This window comes from Aedes albopictus, chromosome 2 (genome assembly GCF_035046485.1).
Source record: "Aedes albopictus strain Foshan chromosome 2, AalbF5, whole genome shotgun sequence".
Taxonomy (NCBI): domain Eukaryota; kingdom Metazoa; phylum Arthropoda; class Insecta; order Diptera; family Culicidae; genus Aedes; species Aedes albopictus.
Window position 1 is genome coordinate 293771324 of NC_085137.1, and position 17379 is coordinate 293788702.

The window sequence follows — 17379 nt, forward strand, 5'->3', positions numbered from 1 at the left end:
TAGTACGCAGTAGCGAAGAAAATTTCTTTTAATTCATTTAATGGCACTTCAAATGGCATGGGCGAAACTCAGATACACCAAACTGGCAGCATACAAAAGCGACGTATCTGGCATGACGTATCTCTAACCAACCCGGTGTATGTGTATTTTTGTCAAAATTCATTGTGAAAATAATATGGAATGAGTAGGTTTTGTTTCTTACCTAGTGCGTGCTATATCCCTGGTGATGTTAAGCACGAAAATTTTTATGAAGTCTTTTTATAAAAAACTATTTTAGTGAAATGAAAACTATTTTAGTGAAGTGAAAACATTGACCACAGACAAACAGACGTATCACTTGGAATAAAATGCGAAAAAAATCATCGTCACGCAAACATAATCGCCCAATGCTAATTTGGTTGTGGTACGCAAATCCACTGAGTAGGTGGCGGTAGTGAGCAAACGTCAAACAGGAGCAAAAACGATGCGAGTGCCATGAGTGAGAGATTTGCGAACTACGAAATATTTGAATAATCCGTTAAAAAGGGAAACGATGGGAAGTGAGTAGAGTGAGACGTCTGTTTGTCTGTGCATTGACCATGAATTTACTCAGATCCGAGCTCAGATCAGTGAAAAAGTTAGATACGTCGATTTGAAAAATTATGCTTGATTTCACGATTTGCAACCCTCTTGTATTAATAACGTGCTTGGCAAAGTAACGGTTCATAACGCTTTCTCAAGAATGCTGTCAATTTCTGGCTGTCGATCTCCGTCGTTTCTAGAAAATTGAAGATTGTTTTGTTGCGCGAAGAAGCATTTTAACAAAGTTTATTAGGTTTCTCCTAAATTTTCGGTGCTTTATTAACTTAACAATAGCTAAAAACAACTAAAAAATGGCCAGTACGGTCAAGTACGACTGGTACCAAACGGATACGACGGTAACGATTACGGTTTTGCTGAAGAATGCAGCGGAAAAGAACTACTCCGTCGTCCTCGAACAAAGCAAGATCCTTCTGACGGCCGACGGAATCGAGCCAATCGCGATCAGCCTCTGGGATGCCATCAATGCCGAGCAGAGTTCGCACAAAGCTTCCCCCAGCAAGGTGGAAATCAAGCTGGCCAAACTGATCGGTCACCGCTGGGAAGCGCTGGAAAAACGGGAAGCAGTTCTGGCGGCCCCGGAGCCGACTGTGAAAAAGAACCAGCACGATTGGGACAAGATTTCCAAGGAAATCGAAAAGCAGGAAGAGGAAGATAAGCCCGAGGTAAGTGTGCTATTTATAGTAGGAACTGTTGTTCAACAGAGTAGGATTGGTAGCATGTCTTCTTATCGGTTTTCTATCCCAACTAGGAAAGGAAATGCCTTTCAGTTTATTATTTCTCATGAGTACCTCCACAATAGGGTTAAATCAAAAATGCTTTTTCTAAAGGACGGCACACGAACACATTTGTGGTAAAATCAATTTTCTAGTTTCTGGGAAATGGGAAACATAATAAGAACGAATTGTATACAGGGTGTTAGGTTCCTCAGTGCAAACTTTTTAAATGGTGATAGAGGACCATAAATGGTGAAAAAAATTGTTCTACGCATATGGTCAAATCTCAACCGTTACGTAGTTATTGAACTTCCCATGTTTTTGACTCTCATTGCCTTAACTGGCTATAACTTGAAAATGGTCAAACTTATCGCAATTTTTTTACTCTTATCCGAAAGATTATTGAATTTTCTATCAAATGGCATCTTTGAATCAATTGGTGTTGCTGATTCTTTGTACGACCCCTTGGCCAAACATGGATGGCCATGTGCAAGAAAATCTTATGTATGGGAAGAAACGTCAAGTGAACCGAGCCGAGACGGAGGCGATGGCTTCCTCTAAGAGAAATGTCATGTATGGTTAGAAGTAAGAAATACACGAAACGAAAAGCACGCCATTTTTGTAAATTTACTTTATTCCGAGAATTTTCTAGTATTTTAATAGTTTTTCCGTCGGTTTTTTCTCGTCGTTCGTTTTGTCCACTTTCGCGTGTTGCTCCGTCGGTAAATAATTGGTTTAGTTAAATGACTAAGTTTTCTAGACCAAAATTGCTCAAAATAGTGTGTTTTAATTTGTTTTTATCAATTAGGCCGGGTCAAATCTCATTTTCTTCTTTTGTCACTTTGCTCGTTGACTCGTCAAGGGGGTGGATGATAAATAATAAATGTATTTGATGAAAAATTACCCAAACAATTAGGCAAAATCGTAAAACTCATCGGATTTGTTAAGAAATTTTCTCGACGACTCTAATTTCACTTGAAATTTTTAAATTTCTTAAATAATTTATGTCCCCCCTCAAAATGTCTATAGAACCGACAAAAATTTTCCGAGGGGGGGGGGGGGGTGACATTAGAGAAAATCGAAATGCGTAATAAATTAAAATTCTTTCTTTGGCAAAGTTGTGGCCCCTGTTCGACTCTACATTTCGTTCTTTGAAACCAAACTTCTACACGGTGTGTCTGGTATAAGAAATTTATTACAAAAAATAGGCATCGCTAATTTTTACGTTACGTGAAAGTTGACGCTACTAGCTTTCATTCAAGCCCAACATCGAAATATTCCATCGGGGGAACTTTTTCATACAAAAATTGGGTATGTTTGTTAAGTAGAAATAGGGATTAATTTGGAACCGTTCATTTTGTATGGGGAAAAACAGTATTCTGAAAAAGTTGTTCGAGATCCCTCGGTGGATTTTTTTGAGGGACCGTGCAAATGAAAGCTGGAAGTCTCTATTTTTGAATAGCGAAAAATTTGGCGATGCCCAATTTTTTGTTATAAACCTTTCCCACAGACAAACAGACGTAACACTCTGATAATTCACATCGTACACCGATTTAACAGTCTTTTTCAAAATTTGATAGTTGGCCAACTGCCCAACCGTGGCGCTCGCATCGTTTTTGTTCGAGTTTGACGTTTGTTCACTACCGCCACCTAGTTGGTGGTCGGCCAAACATAGGCCTTTTAGCATTGGGTGAATATGTTTCCGTGACTATGATTTGAATCGAAAAATGTTCGAAGTGTTACGTCTGTTTGTCTGTGCCTTTCCCATACACACGCCGTGTTCTAGCTCTTATCGTTTTCTTGCAATTTCGATTTAAATGTGCGGCACAGTGCGCAAAAAAGTGCTTACCTCGACAGTTGCAAATTTATGAACTGAAATGCGATGTTTAAATCGAAATTGCAAGAAAACGATAAGAGATAGACGTTTGATGACAAAGAACCAATAGGAGGCAATCAGTGAAGTACTAGATTGAAAGTAGTGAGCTGGATTTTTGTATGGTGAGATGATCAATTCTCCTTTTTTTTTGTTTTGTTTTTATTTATGTGTATTTTAACTAGTTGCTAATTCTACACTCAGATCAATTCTCCATTTTTGCAATGAAATGGTGCAAACAGCGTAGGTTATATGATTTATTGGCTAATTTGATGCTATTTGAGCAAAAGTTTGAATAACTGTGTTGTTGTATTATTTTTTCCTGCAACTTCAGCAACACAGTTATCCAAACTTTAGCTCAAACAGCATCAAATTAGTCAATAAATCATATAACCTACGCTGTTTGTACGATTTCATTGCAGAAATGGAGAATTGATCATCTCACCATACAAAATCCAGCTCACTACTTTCAATCTAGTACTTCACTGATTGCCTCCTATTGTAGAGTGGAACAGGGGCCACAACTTTGCCAAAGAAAGAATTTTAATTTATTACGCATGTTTCAAAGATAATTGATAAAAACAAATTAAAACCCGCTATTTTGAGCAATTTTGCTCTAAAAAACTTAGTCATTTTACTAAACCAATTGATTCAAAGATGCCATTTGATAGAAAATTCAATAATCTCTCGGATAAGGGTAAAAAAATTGCGATAAGTTTGACCATTTTCAAGTTATAGCCAGTTAAGGCAATGAGAGTCAAAAACATGGGAAGTTCAATAACTACGTAACGGTTGAGATTTGACCATATGCGTAGAACAATTGTTTTCACCATTTATGGTCCTCTATCACCCTTTAAAAAGTTTGCACTCAGGAACCTAACACCCTGTATATTGAATTAAAGTAAACACCATTCTCGCAAACTATATAGATATTTTTTTTTCTAACGTAAACGGTAACTTATGCTGTGTGCTTCTTTCCAGGGCGAGGCAGCTGTGCAGCAGCTCTTCCGGAAGATTTACGCCGATGCCAACGAGGACACCAAGAAAGCTATGATGAAGTCATTCTACGAATCCGGTGGGACCGTGCTGAGCACAAACTGGTCGGAAGTCGGAGCCCAGAAGGTCGACGTTAAGCCCCCGGATGGTTGCGAGTTCAAGAAATGGAATTAACCACTTTCGGATATTCAACCGGCATCGTCAATGTAAGTCATACAAAAACAGTCATACTTGCTGAACTTTTTTTTCTGTTTTGATTTTTAATTCACATAAGAATTTGTTTCGTTTGAATAACATTTAACTCGATTTAAATAAGAATGCGATATTTATGAAAACTAGGCAGCTGCATCCCGTTTATTTCGGAAAGAAAACCTCCACTGTGTTTTGGTAGTACTGCTCTGCAAGCTGCTCCAAGGGTTTGCTCTTGATTCCAGCGAGAACTTCCAGCACTTGCCTGGTAAAATGTCAGAGTATTAGAAACCATTAAAATGATGCAACAGATACAGTCCCCAATCCCAGCTATACTCAATACTCACGTTATCATAACTGGTTCGCACCGTCCCGCTATGAGCATGTCTTTGTCCCATTTTTCCTTCTTCTTCACTGACGGGAACTTTGTCTTGATGAACTTCGATCCGGCGTGAGAAGGTCGAATTTCACACCAAGGGCTGTCGGTTTCGACCATTATCCGATTATCCGGTATTTCCGCAGCCACTTTTAGATTGTCCTCCGTCTTCAGGGAGCAACCATTGATGCCGATGTAGAACCCTAACTCTATTAGTGCTTGGGCATCCTCCAGCGATCCGTCGAAAGTATGCACCACCCCTCGTTTGGGAATTTTGTTCAAATTCCTCGTTAGGATCTCAATGAAGTCATCGTGCGCATTGCGGCAGTGTAAAAACAACGGAAGCTGATACTTCTCGGCCAGTTTCAGTTGTTGTTCAAAGTACTTCTTCTGGGTGTCCTTCTCGCAGAAGTGCAGCCTATCGTAGTCCAAACCGCACTCGCCTATTGCCACCACCTTGTCCCGATTTTGGTCTATTTGATTGCACAGCGAAGTGAAGTAGCCATCGGGATCAGCCTCGAACTCGCCACATCTAGTGGGATGGCATCCAACAGTGGTGTACAGTTTGTCTGGAGGGACGAAAGAAAGAAAATGCTAAATAGTTTCTGTGAGATCTCATTCTGCAAATCATTCAAGAGTTTTCATCATGTTTCTCTCAACCTCAAGATCTATTGCATCATTTTTTTCCGATAAATAATCTACCAAAAAAGAATCTCTGATTTGACATTTCCCAGGTTTTTACGTGAGTGACCTCTGTGACCCAGTTTTGGCCCATAGTGCCTCGGTGCATTAACGCGTTTTTTGATCTCGTATAAAAAAATCAATTAATTAGTGTCCCCGGTGTGTCCGCCAACAACCTGGGGAAGGAGAAGGCTACTAAGCCGCCTCCGCGGCCTGGCGATGGACACGGGTCCTCGCAGATCGTGGTTCGGATGAACTACGGCTCGAAAAAGATCCGCAAACAACAGAAGGAATCCGTGATGAAGCCTCCGGTTGCTGATAAAGTTGCGCATCGCCGCCGCAGGAATTCGTTCGGCGGATTGCCGTCAACAGTTGACCAGTGTAGTGTACAGTTGCCGCTGACCCAGCAGGAGGGCTGTTCCGGAATGTTTTCGACGTCGAACCAGTTTGCGCTGCTTTCCGATGACGATGATGAGGATATCAACAATGGCGATGGCGATGCTTCTGCCACTGCACAGTGGGCTAAAGAGTGTACTAGTGGTGATGCAAATAGTAACGATGTGAAAAGTTCGGTTTCAAAAGTGAGATGCCCGCCGATCTTAGTATACGGTTCTAGTGTTCCGACACTCAATCGAATTATTTCTACGACGTCAGTGGCGAAAAGTGACTATCACCTGCGGGTGAGGAAAAATAACATTCAGATTAAAGTGAAAACTAAGCCACACTTTACTGAAATAGTGAACACTCTGGAAGCTTCGCGATCTCAGTTCTACACGCACGGAACCAGTGACCAAGTTCCTGTGAAGATAGTTCTCTCTGGCCTGCCGGTGTTTCCGGTTGAAGAAGTGACGCAAGAGCTTGCGGCAGTGAATGTTCGTCCGGCCAGTGTCCGTCAACTAGCAACATCGAAACACGGTGATTACGCACTATACCTGCTACAGTTTTCGAATGGAGCCGTGAAACTACAGGACCTCCAAAAAGTTACTTCCCTTTTCAACGTCATTGTGTGGTGGAGGTACTATTCTAAAAAGAAGGCCGACGTCGTGCAGTGTTTTCGGTGCCAGCAATACGGACATGGGATGCGAAACTGCCATCTGGAGGCAAAATGCGTAAAGTGTGGCGAACGTCACCAAACGTCGGAATGCACTCTTCCAGGAAGGAGCGCTTTCGCTGCCAGCGAGGACCGCTCGTTAATCCGCTGTGCAAACTGCAGTCAGAACCACACAGCAAGTTTCAAGGGTTGCCCTACGCGCCTCAAGTATTTGCAGGAGTTGCAGGCCAAAAAGAGGACGAGACCGATCCTCGGGAACAACCGTGCGAAGGTTTCCACAGTACCTGTATCTGCTCCCAGAGGAGCGAGTGGTGACATCAGCCAACTGCTAGGCAGCATAACAAACCCTAACGTTTCGTACTCCCAGATCGTCCAGGGTAACTCGCAGCCCGGGTCCCCCAATTTGTTCACCGTGGAGGAGTTTATGTGTCTTGCTCGTGAGCTGTTCCACAGTCTCTCGAACTGCCAATCCAAGGCAATGCAATTTCTCGCTCTCAGCGAACTAATCATCAAATACGTCTACAATGGCCACCCGTAGATCGCTCAAATTGGTGAATTGGAACTGCCGTTCCATCCGGAACAAGACTGTGGAATGTTTTCACTTTCTTGAAACCCACGAAATAGACATCGCTGTAATCACGGAAACATGGCTGCAGCTCAACAACTCATTGTACCACGAAAACTACTCTGTTGTTAGAGCGGATCGAGACTCACCGGAAGCCACCCGAGGGGGAGGAGTAGCAATTCTGGTGAGGAAAGGAATCTCTTACTCCATACTGGAAAATTCGGCGCGGGCAATCGAAACAGTCGGGATCTTGGTCAGGGTAGATCCAACTCCCGTGAGCATTGTAGCAGTCTACTATCCTGGCTCTAATCAGAGGGCAGCGCTCTGTCAATACAGAAGAGATATCCACCAGCTCATCAACACCGACGGACCCTTCTTTCTAGTGGGAGATATGAATGCGCGGCACAGGATGTGGAACTGTGCTAGGGCCAACAAAGCAGGACGTATCTTGCAACAAGTCTATGAGTCCACGGATATCTACATTCACGTTCCTGATACTCCCACCCGCTACCCGTCTGGTCGAGGAAAGCCATCAACCTTAGATCTGGTGATCTCGAACAACCGGATACAAATGTCGAGGCCAGTATCGCATGCCGAATTATCGTCGGACCACTTGCCCGTAACCTTCACCATCGATGCTGACATTCCAGTACTTCCGGCGGGAAGGCTCATCCGCTGCTACGACAAAGCGAACTGGAGTACCTTCGCTCGAAGGATTGATCAAGTCATCGACCTCACAGCAGGTTGGCTGAACAATCTAGATCGTCCGGAGAAAATCGATGAGGCCATCGACAAAGTCACCGACATCGTCAGGGCGGCTGAGGAAGCAGCTGTCCCAACACGAAGGATTCTGCCAAAGAAAAAGGACATCCCCGACGAGCTGAAACTTCTGATTCGGCTGAGAAATGTGCGCCGAAGGCAGTTCATCCGCAGACGGGATCCACTGATTGGTGCGGTGGTCAACCATCTGAATAACGTCATCAGCGTTAAAAGCGCAGAACACCGCTACAGGGACTTCGGTTCGATGTTGAAAAATCTGGACAACGGCAGCAACAAATTCTGGAAGCTAACCCGCAGCCTCCGAAATACGGTCAAGTACAGCCCACCGCTCAACGTCGATGGAAATCTGATTGTGAGTCCATCACAGAAATCCGAAGCGCTTGCAAGGGCGTTTGCAACTGCTCACAACAACGAGGAGCCGGGAGATCCTGAAACTTCGGCTGCAGTGGAAAATGCACTCGTCCAGATCCGTGCTGCAAGCTCTCCAGTGCCTCACGCTGCTCTGGTAAAGCCGAAAGAAGTGAAGTCAATCATCCGAACGCTAAAAAATCGGAAATCTCCCGGGCAGGATGGCATTCGGAATATCTGCCTTAAGCGCTTGCCAAGAAAAGGGCTGGTGGTGCTGACGAAAATCTTCAACGCATGCCTGGTCCTGAGTTACTTCCCAATTAGATGGAAACACGCCAACGTGATAGCTATCCCGAAAGCGAACAAGGATATCACCAATCCAGGTAACTACCGACCGATAAGCCTCCTAAGCAGCCTGAGCAAAGTGCTCGAAAGGGTAATCCTCGCCCGTTTGAACCGTCACCTGGAGACAGTGCAATGCATTCCACCCGAGCAGTTCGGCTTCAAAACGGGGCACTCAACGGTGCATCAACTCGCTCGCATAACGCAAAAAGTGAAGCGCGGTTTCCAAACGGGAAAGTCGACTGGTATGGTTCTCCTGGATGTCGAAAAAGCCTACGACTCGGTTTGGCAGGAAGCCGTGGTTTTCAAGCTCTTCCGCTCGAATCTACCTCTCTACCTAGTTAAGATCGTGCAGTCCTTCCTTTCGAACCGATCTTTCTCGGTAACGGTAAATGGTGAATACTCCCGTGCCCACAACATTCCGTTTGGTGTGCCCCAAGGTTCAGTGCTAAGCCCGACTCTTTACAACGTCCTTACCTCTGACGTACTGATGGTCGACGGCGTAACATACGCATTTTTTGCGGATGACACCGCTTTCCTGGCGTCAGACAAAGACCCGCACATCGTCGTCACTCACCTACAAGCGGCAATGAACAACCTTGAGGAATTTCAACGCAAATGGCGGATCAAGCTCAACGCGGGGAAAACACAGTCCATCTACTTCACCAGGCGACGAGTCGCTCGTCACCTCCCACGTCGATCAATCATGGTCAACGGCCAGCAAACTACGTGGGATGACGAAGTAAAGTATTTGGGAGTGATTTTTGACCAGAAGCTCAAGTTCGATAAGCACGTAAACTACATCGCTGGAAAGGTGGATCGGTCGACCAAAGCCCTATACTCTTTGCTGAGTCGCCGATCGAAGCTACGCGTGAAGAACAAGCTGTTGGTGGTCAAGTGTATCATCCGGCCAATGCTAATCTATGCGTCCGCGGTTTGGGGCAACTGCGCCAAATCGCACCGTAAACGACTACAGGTGAAGCAGAACAAGCTGCTCAAGATGGTCTACAACCTGAACCCGTGGTATCCGACCGATGATCTCCACAAGCTGGCTGGTGTCGATACAATTGACGCAAGCATCGAACGTGCTACAAGATCATTTAGGACTTCCTGTGCGATGTCCGCAAATCCGCTCATCGAAGCACTCCACCTTCAACATCTGTGATATTAGCGTTAAGAATCATGAAATCTAGGGTTTTTTCAATCTTAAACTCGTTTTCCCTAAAAAAAGCTACTCGTAGCTAGCAATTTCTAAATGTTGTACATACGTCTCTATTATTGAAATTGAATTGTTCTCAGTTGTAAGGTTATCCAAATCTCTGAATTGTTAATGTTAAGTTCTTTCTTTAAAATAGTGTTATTGACTACAGAAAAATAAATTGAATTGAATTGAATTGACCTCTGTGACCCTAGACCTTCAGGGATTCCTCCAGATTTTTTTCTGAGAATTCCTCTAGGAATTTCTTCAGAAAATTTCTCCAAGGATTCCTCCTAGAATTCCTCTACGGAATTCTATTCATCTAGGAATTCATCCAGGATTGCTCCAGACACATTCGTTCCGGAATTTATCCAGAGGTGTCTCAAGGAAATCATCCATTTCTTCAGAAATTCCTCCAGGGATTGCTCCAAAAATTCCTCTATCGATTTCTCCAGGGATTCCTCTCGGAAATTCTTCTAACAATTTCTCCACAGATTCTTCAAGGAATTGCTTCACAGATTCTCTGGGGGGTTGCTCCAGGAATTCTTCCAGAAATTCCTCCGAGGATTCCTCCAGAATTTTGTATTAGGTACTATTTTTTTTAATTAAAACTATTTTTTGAATCACTTGAAGGATTCCTAGAAGAATTCTTCCAGTGATTTGTTTTGGAATTCTTTAAGATAATTTTACAGGGATACTAGAGCCAGGAAATTTTCCGGACTTCTTTCTTCTGAGAAATCTTTAAGAAGTTCATTAGGCCATCCCTTATTTTGCAAAAATTGGAAATGTTTAAAGTTCGTATTTGGGCTGCAAAACGATCCAATGTAGCTCTGGTCCCCACAAGTTCCTACCTCATGCTTCCACGGGACAAGCGATGACAAAAACCGCCAGCTAAGAGTTGTGTGCTTAGCTGGTAGTGCAGCCTGGGCACTGTTTCCTTCTGACTTCAGCTAGATTGAGGAGGTACGATCCGAGCGTCTGTTCACCAAGGGGGTGCGGCTCAAACAGCGTCTGTTCTGGCATCCAGCGGCTGAGTAAGAAACGCTGCACCACGCCCAGCTAGATCCAAGGTGGCAGCCCCATCAGCGTGGTCGTCCCAGTGTTAGTTGGGACGTTAAACAGAACTGGCACGATGGCCCTCCGGCGAGACAGGAGTGTTGGCGTAGGCCCAATAAGCCACCCGTAAAAACCCCATTGCGAATAACATTGGAAAAAATACGACTCGATACAATCGGCAAAGACCCACGCGATGAAATAAAGACTACGATTGGAAACTTGGAACATGGAATTGCAAGTCACTAGGTTTCGCAGGTTGTGACAGGATAATCTACGACGAACTACATCCCCGCAACTTCGACATCGTGGCGTTGCAGGAACTTTGTTGGACTGGACAGAAAGTGTGGAAAAGCGGGCATCGAGCGGCTACCTTCTACCAAAGCTGTGGCACCACCAATGAACTGGGAACAGGATTAATAGTGTTGGGCAAGATGCGACAACGTGTGATCGGGTGGCAGCCGATCAATGCAAGGATGTGCATGTTGAGAGTTAAGGGCCGTTTCTTCAACTACAGCATCATCTACGTCCACTGCCCACACGAAGGGAGACCCGATGACGAGAAAGAAGCGTTCTACGCACAGTTAGAGCAAACATACGATGGTTGCTCACTGCGTGACGTGAAAATCGTTGTCGGCGACATGAACGCGCAGGTAGGGAGGGAGGAAATGTACAGACCGGTAATCGGGCGAAACAGCCTGCACGCCGTATCGAATGATAACGGCCAGCGATGCGTAAACTTTGCAGCCTCCCGTGGTATGGTAGTCCGAAGCACCTTCTTCCCCCGCAAAGATATCCACAAAGCCACCTGGAGATCACCCGACCATCAAACAGAAATTGACCACGTTCTAATCGACGGTAAATTCTTCTCGGATATAACCAACGTCCGCACATACCGCAGTGCGAATATAGATTCGGATCACTACTTAGTCGCTGTATGCATGCGCTCAAAACTTTTCGACAGTTATCACCACGCGTCGAAGTCGAACGCCGCGGCTCAACATCGAGCAACTTCGTAACGTAGAGGTGGCTCAAGACTACGCGCAGCAGTTAGCAGTGGCCCTACCAACGGAAGAGCAGCTTGGCGCAGCTACACTTGAAGATGGCTGGAGGGACATCCGATCCGCCATAGGTAGTACCTCGGCTACAGTGTAACCTGTCGGTTACATCTTTAGGTTTTTATTTCTGTATGAGCCGAATGTTGGCGGAAATTTCATGTTTTTTTTGTATAGTAATAACACAGTAGGAATACACGACTGAGAGGGTTACTCCGCTACCAATATTGTAACATGGTATTACTGAAGGGATAGAACATGGCCATCGTGATTTTCGTGTTTATGTGTGTCATGGCTGTGCATTCTGTTCCTTCTGTTCTGTTCCTTCTTTTCCGATGGCGGGAATTGGAGCAACGGCCTACTCCCGTTCAGGTAATTTGGTCTACACTAGAAATACACTAGAAATACGACCACCCTGACGGAATAATAATATTTTCTTCAGGACCTCTTCCCGTATTATAAAATTCGGCCTCACACGGGTCGACTCGGAAGTCAAAATGGCTTCCGGGTCTAACAGCCAAAGACGACCTTTCGTCCGCATGCGGACAATTCCCTCGGGCCTCGGGCCCTAATTGTCAAGGAGGGTCCTCTCTCGGCACGGTCTCTCCGGTATCGTCCTGGGTCGTGCCGATATCGCCAATGAGAGAAGACGCCTAGCACCACCAACGATTCCAGCAAAGCCCGCTGGACCGATTCTGATGCCATTCCGGACCAATGGACATCCCCGAGCCGCCCCGCGGCGAGATTCCGGCCCCACGGTAGGGCTATCGCAATCGTGCGTAACCGTGTGGGCCAGCGCCGGAGGAGTACAACAGTGAGTACAGTGATCGATCCCCTCTCTTGTACACACCACACAAAAATGTGAACCACACACCCACACGCCACAGAATAGGGCAAATAAATGTTTAAAGAACATGAAAATTTAGTGTTTCCATACTTTATCCGCGTCCCCTTGATCACCCAGTAGTAAGCCGACTCTGAGACCCAGCTCGAGGAGTTTCTTCCTGCTGCTAGCTTGTACGGGTTAGTAGTTGGCAGGCAGCTAGTTACAACAGCACTAGGCTTCGCGACTCCGAATCACAGAAACGACTGGTACGACGGCGAATGTGAACAGTTGAAATACGAGAAGAATGCAGCATGGGCGAGAATGCTGTAACACCGTACGAGAGCGAATGAGGCACGTTACAAACAGGCGCGGAACAGGCAGAACTCAGTCTTCCGGATGAAGAAGCGCCAGCAGGAAGAACGAGATCGCGAAGCGATGGAAGAGCTGTACCGCGCTAAGGACACACGAAAGTTCTACGAGAAGCTGAACCGCTCGCGTAGAGGCTTTGTGCTACAAGCCGACATGTGCCGAGATAATCACGGGAATATTCTCACGAGCGAGCGTGAGGTGGTCGAGAGGTGGCGGCAGCATTACGATGAGCACCTCAATGACGACGTTGCAAGTACCGAAGGTGGTAACAGATCTAGGAGTATGTGCACAGGACGAAAGACTTCCGGCCCCTGACCTCCAAGAGATTGAGGAGGAGGTTGGCCGGTTGAAAAACAACAAAGCCGCTGGAGCAGATCAACTACCAAGCGAGCTTCTAAAATACGGTGGAGAAGCACTGGTAAGAGCACTACACTGGGTCATTACCAAGATTTGGGAGGAGGAAGTATTACCGGAGGAATGGATGGAAGGTATCGTGTGTCCCATCTACAAAAAGGGCGACAAGTTGGATTGCGGGAACTACCGCGCGAACACACTACTGAGCGCTGCCTACAAGATACTCTCTCAAATTTTATGCCGCCGTCTATCACCGATTGCAAGAGAGTTCGTGGGGCAATATCAGGCTGGATATATGGGTGAACGCGCTACAACGGACCAGATGTTCGCCATCCGCCAGGTGTTACAGAAATGCCGCGAATACAACGTGTCCACACATCACTTGTTCATCGATTTCAAATCGGCGTATGATACAATCGATCGAGAACAGCTATGGCAGATTATGTACGAATACGGATTCCCTGATAAACTGATACGATTGATCAAGGCGGCGATGGATCGAGTGATATGCGTAGTTCGAGTATCAGGGACACTCTCGAGTCCCTCCGAATCTCGCAGAGGGTTACGGCAAGGTGATGGTCTTTCGTGCTTGCTGTTCAACATTGCTTTAGAGAGGGTGTAATAAGGAGAGCCGGGATAAACACGAGTGGGACGATTTTCACGAAGTCCGTTCAGCTGCCTGGTTTCGCCGATGATATTGATATTATTGCTCGTAAATTTGAGACGATGGCGGAAACGTACATCCGACTAAAGAGTGAAGCCAGGCGAATCGGATTAGTCATTAATGTGTCGAAGACAAAGTACATGATGGCAAAGGGCTCCAGGGAGGAATCACTGCGCCCGCCACCCCGAATTCATATCGACGGTGATGAAATCGAGGCGGTTGAAGAATTCGTGTACTTGGGCTCACTGGTGACCGCCGACAACGACACCAGCAGAGAAATTCAGAGGCGCAATTTGGCAGGAAATCGTTCTTACTTTGGACTCCGCAGAACTCTACGATCGAATAAAGTTCGCCGTAACACGAAGTTAACCATCTACAAAACGCTCATTAGACCGGTCGTCCTCTATGGGCACGAAACATGGACCCTACGTGCAGAGGCCAACGCGCCCTTGGAGTTTTCGAACGGAAGGTGTTGCGTACCACCTACGGCGGAGTGCAGATGGAAGACGGGACTTGGAGAAGGCGAATGAACCTCGAAAATCGGGAGGCTACGGTGGGCGGGTCACGTCATCAGGATGTCGGATAGCAACCCGACTGAAATGGTTCTCGAGAGTCATCCGACCGGTACAAGAAGACGTGGAGCGCAGCGAGCTAGGTGGGTCGACCAAGTGGAGGCCGATCTGCGGACCCTACGCAGAGTGCGGAACTGGAGACAAACAGCCATAGACCGAGTGGAATGGAGGCGGCTACTATGTACAGCAGAGGCCACCCCGGCCTTAGCCTGATCGGATGGATGGATGGATCGTAGTTGGAAAATAATCGTTTTAGCTGAGAGATTATCGTGTCAAAATGAGGCCGAAAACGTGCTTAGAATTGCTATATCTCCATTCGGTTCAATGATATTGAGCAAAATAGGGAAGATTTCCTTCGAGGTCCAAAAAAATGCTGTAGATTTTTTGGTAGTTTTTTTTTGTCAATAACTCAATAAAGACGAGCAGAGATATCGCATTTCTAAGTGCATTTTGGCCCTTTAGAGTCCTAAAATCATCGGTTTTAGTAGAATAGCGTATCTTTTAGTCGAAAAAAAAAACAATTTGTATTTGTATTGTATTTGTACAATTTTTTAAAACCTTTGCCTCTTGCCTCGTGCCACTTAGCCTTGAGATACGGACTTCAAATTTTTATACCATCATTTCTTAGCAAAAAACGATTATTTTCCACTAAAGACTTTTAACATTTCCATTTTTTGCAAAATACCTAATAGTCGGCCTAGAGTTAATACACATATTTATTCAGGGATCCATCCATGAATTCCCTGCTCGCACAGACCTCCCCCCCACTTATCCGAAAAGCTGGCTTCGTTTTTATCTTTTTTTTTCAAAACCCCCCATGACGAAAAGCACAAAACGGCCGAGAATACGTAAGTTCCCCTATATAATTCTGGTTAAATTACTTAAACCATTTTGGACAATAATCTTGTAAAGTGTGATTGGAGACTATTCTTAATCATCATAACTATATCATTAAGCATTTGTATTCCGATTTTTTTTCCTAATTTATATATATACAAGACAAACTTCTGGGGGCGAATTCGGGTGGGGAGGGGAAGGGGTTTGCAGGCCGTTCTGCAAAAGTTATGTTATGGTTGATGTTGCGACTGCTACTGATGAGATTATTGTGATCGGTGATTTTAACCTTTCCAGTATCTGTTGGAAATCATCCTGCGACGGTTTCCTACATCCTAACCCAAGCTTTTCTACCTTCTATGCCGGTGCTTCAGCAGGTTAACAACGTGATGAATGAAAATGGACGTTGTTTGGATCTTTGTTTCGCCAGTTCGAAAGATGTGGCTCCGTGGTTAACAGCTGCCTCATCCCCCTTGGTTGAGACTTTTACACATCATCCTTCGCTTGCATTCGTTCTCAACGATAATGACGCACACATCCAGCATAATATTTCTCCGGTCTCGTACGATATCATCTGGGCGAACCACCAAGATATAGGTACCTAGCTGAATTTCTTGGTTCAATAGACTGGCTTAACGTTATGGATTTGAACGATGTGGAAAATGCTGCTCTAACACTATCGCATATCATGGGGCATGTAAACTCGAGAGCTCCCCAGAAAAAAGACTATAAAACGTGCAGCCCTTAGACTGTATTCCAAACGCCGAACGCTATTTCTCCGTGACCATTACATGAGGGTGAACAACGAATATAAGAGCACTAGCCGGCGCTGTTTTAGAACATCTCAGCTACACATCCAACGAAATCTGATGTCGCAACCCATGCATGTTATTTTGGCTTAAATTAATGCAAAATTAAGAACTTTACTTACCATTTTCATTGACAATTTTAAATGCCTGTTCGCAGTCGAAGACGGTGCCACAAGTGACGATCACCTTTTCCAGACCGGCAACCCAGCCCCGTTCTAGGACGTTGCCTAAGTCAGCTTGGTGCTTGGCGGATCCATTGTAGACACCCTGGAACATGGGGTCCGTCAGGTTCGCACCAATATCTGCGATGAAAGAGTGATCAGGTTGAAATATTGTCGATGTTTTTATTGTGCAAAACTCGAACATACCTATTATCTTGAGCATTTTTCGTACGCTTTGCAAAGCAATTTTGTTCATAAATCTGCCTACTTATAAATGGACGGACACAGCACTGAATATTAAAAAATATTCATAAGTTTCTTGAAAGTTTATTCCTAATTTACTCCCTAGTAAATAAATACTTGGTTTACCGGTGCCCTGATCGGATTTATAACCAAAAACTTTGAACTATTCACCTATCAGTGAATCTTCTATCTTCGTTCAGGATATACAACAAACTATCTATAAGCTCATTCTAAATACAATCGACTGTTTTTTCGTCGTTGTTGAGATGGCTTTAAAACTGCAACTTAGTTTACGAAAATTTCTTTTTAGCCTCACTTTAGTGTAATGCCTTATTATTTTGGATCGCCAATATAAAGACGGCAGATTAGATCTCCGTTCTGATTGAGAAATTTTCTCTCGAATGTTTCGACTTCCTTAGAAATAGAGCTGGCGAAGACTGTGGAAGTTCCTGAGAAGTTCTCACAGAACCACTGAGAGAGGCATGCCAAGTTCATAAGGGAACGTGGAGGGAAAACAAGAAGACCCTCGAGAAGATCAGATTTTCTCCAGAATACCGTTAGAATTTTGCTCAACTTTCACATGGTATGCCGAATACATTCTCTGATTACTCCAAGTGCCACGTGCGGAATTTTACTGGGGTGGTGGGGTGTGTTATAATAAATAATGGAGGTTCGCAAAGGTCAGCTCAGTGTGGACAAAAAAGTTCAGAATGTAATAATCTTTCTTTATAAGTATTTTTTTTAA

General features: G+C 44.9%; 2 protein-coding genes across 2 annotated transcripts; one reads left to right on the plus strand and one right to left on the minus strand.

The window, feature by feature from the left end:
• The first annotated feature begins 731 nt into the window (after positions 1 to 731).
• LOC109423740 (protein SGT1 homolog) lies at positions 732 to 4502 on the plus strand. Its single transcript, XM_019698734.3, has 2 exons — positions 732 to 1244; positions 4150 to 4502. Exons 1-2 carry the CDS (start codon positions 873 to 875, stop codon positions 4336 to 4338), a joined length of 561 nt encoding a protein of 186 aa, XP_019554279.3. The 5' UTR covers positions 732 to 872; the 3' UTR covers positions 4339 to 4502.
• LOC115265103 (deoxyribonuclease TATDN1) lies at positions 4393 to 17128 on the minus strand. The gene is made up of 4 exons (XM_029869335.2): positions 16599 to 17128; positions 16353 to 16532; positions 4701 to 5298; positions 4393 to 4618 (listed from the first exon to the last, which is right to left on the minus strand). Exons 1-4 carry the CDS (start codon positions 16645 to 16647, stop codon positions 4519 to 4521), a joined length of 927 nt encoding a protein of 308 aa, XP_029725195.1. The 5' UTR covers positions 16648 to 17128; the 3' UTR covers positions 4393 to 4518.
• Positions 17129 to 17379: the final 251 nt, after the last annotated feature.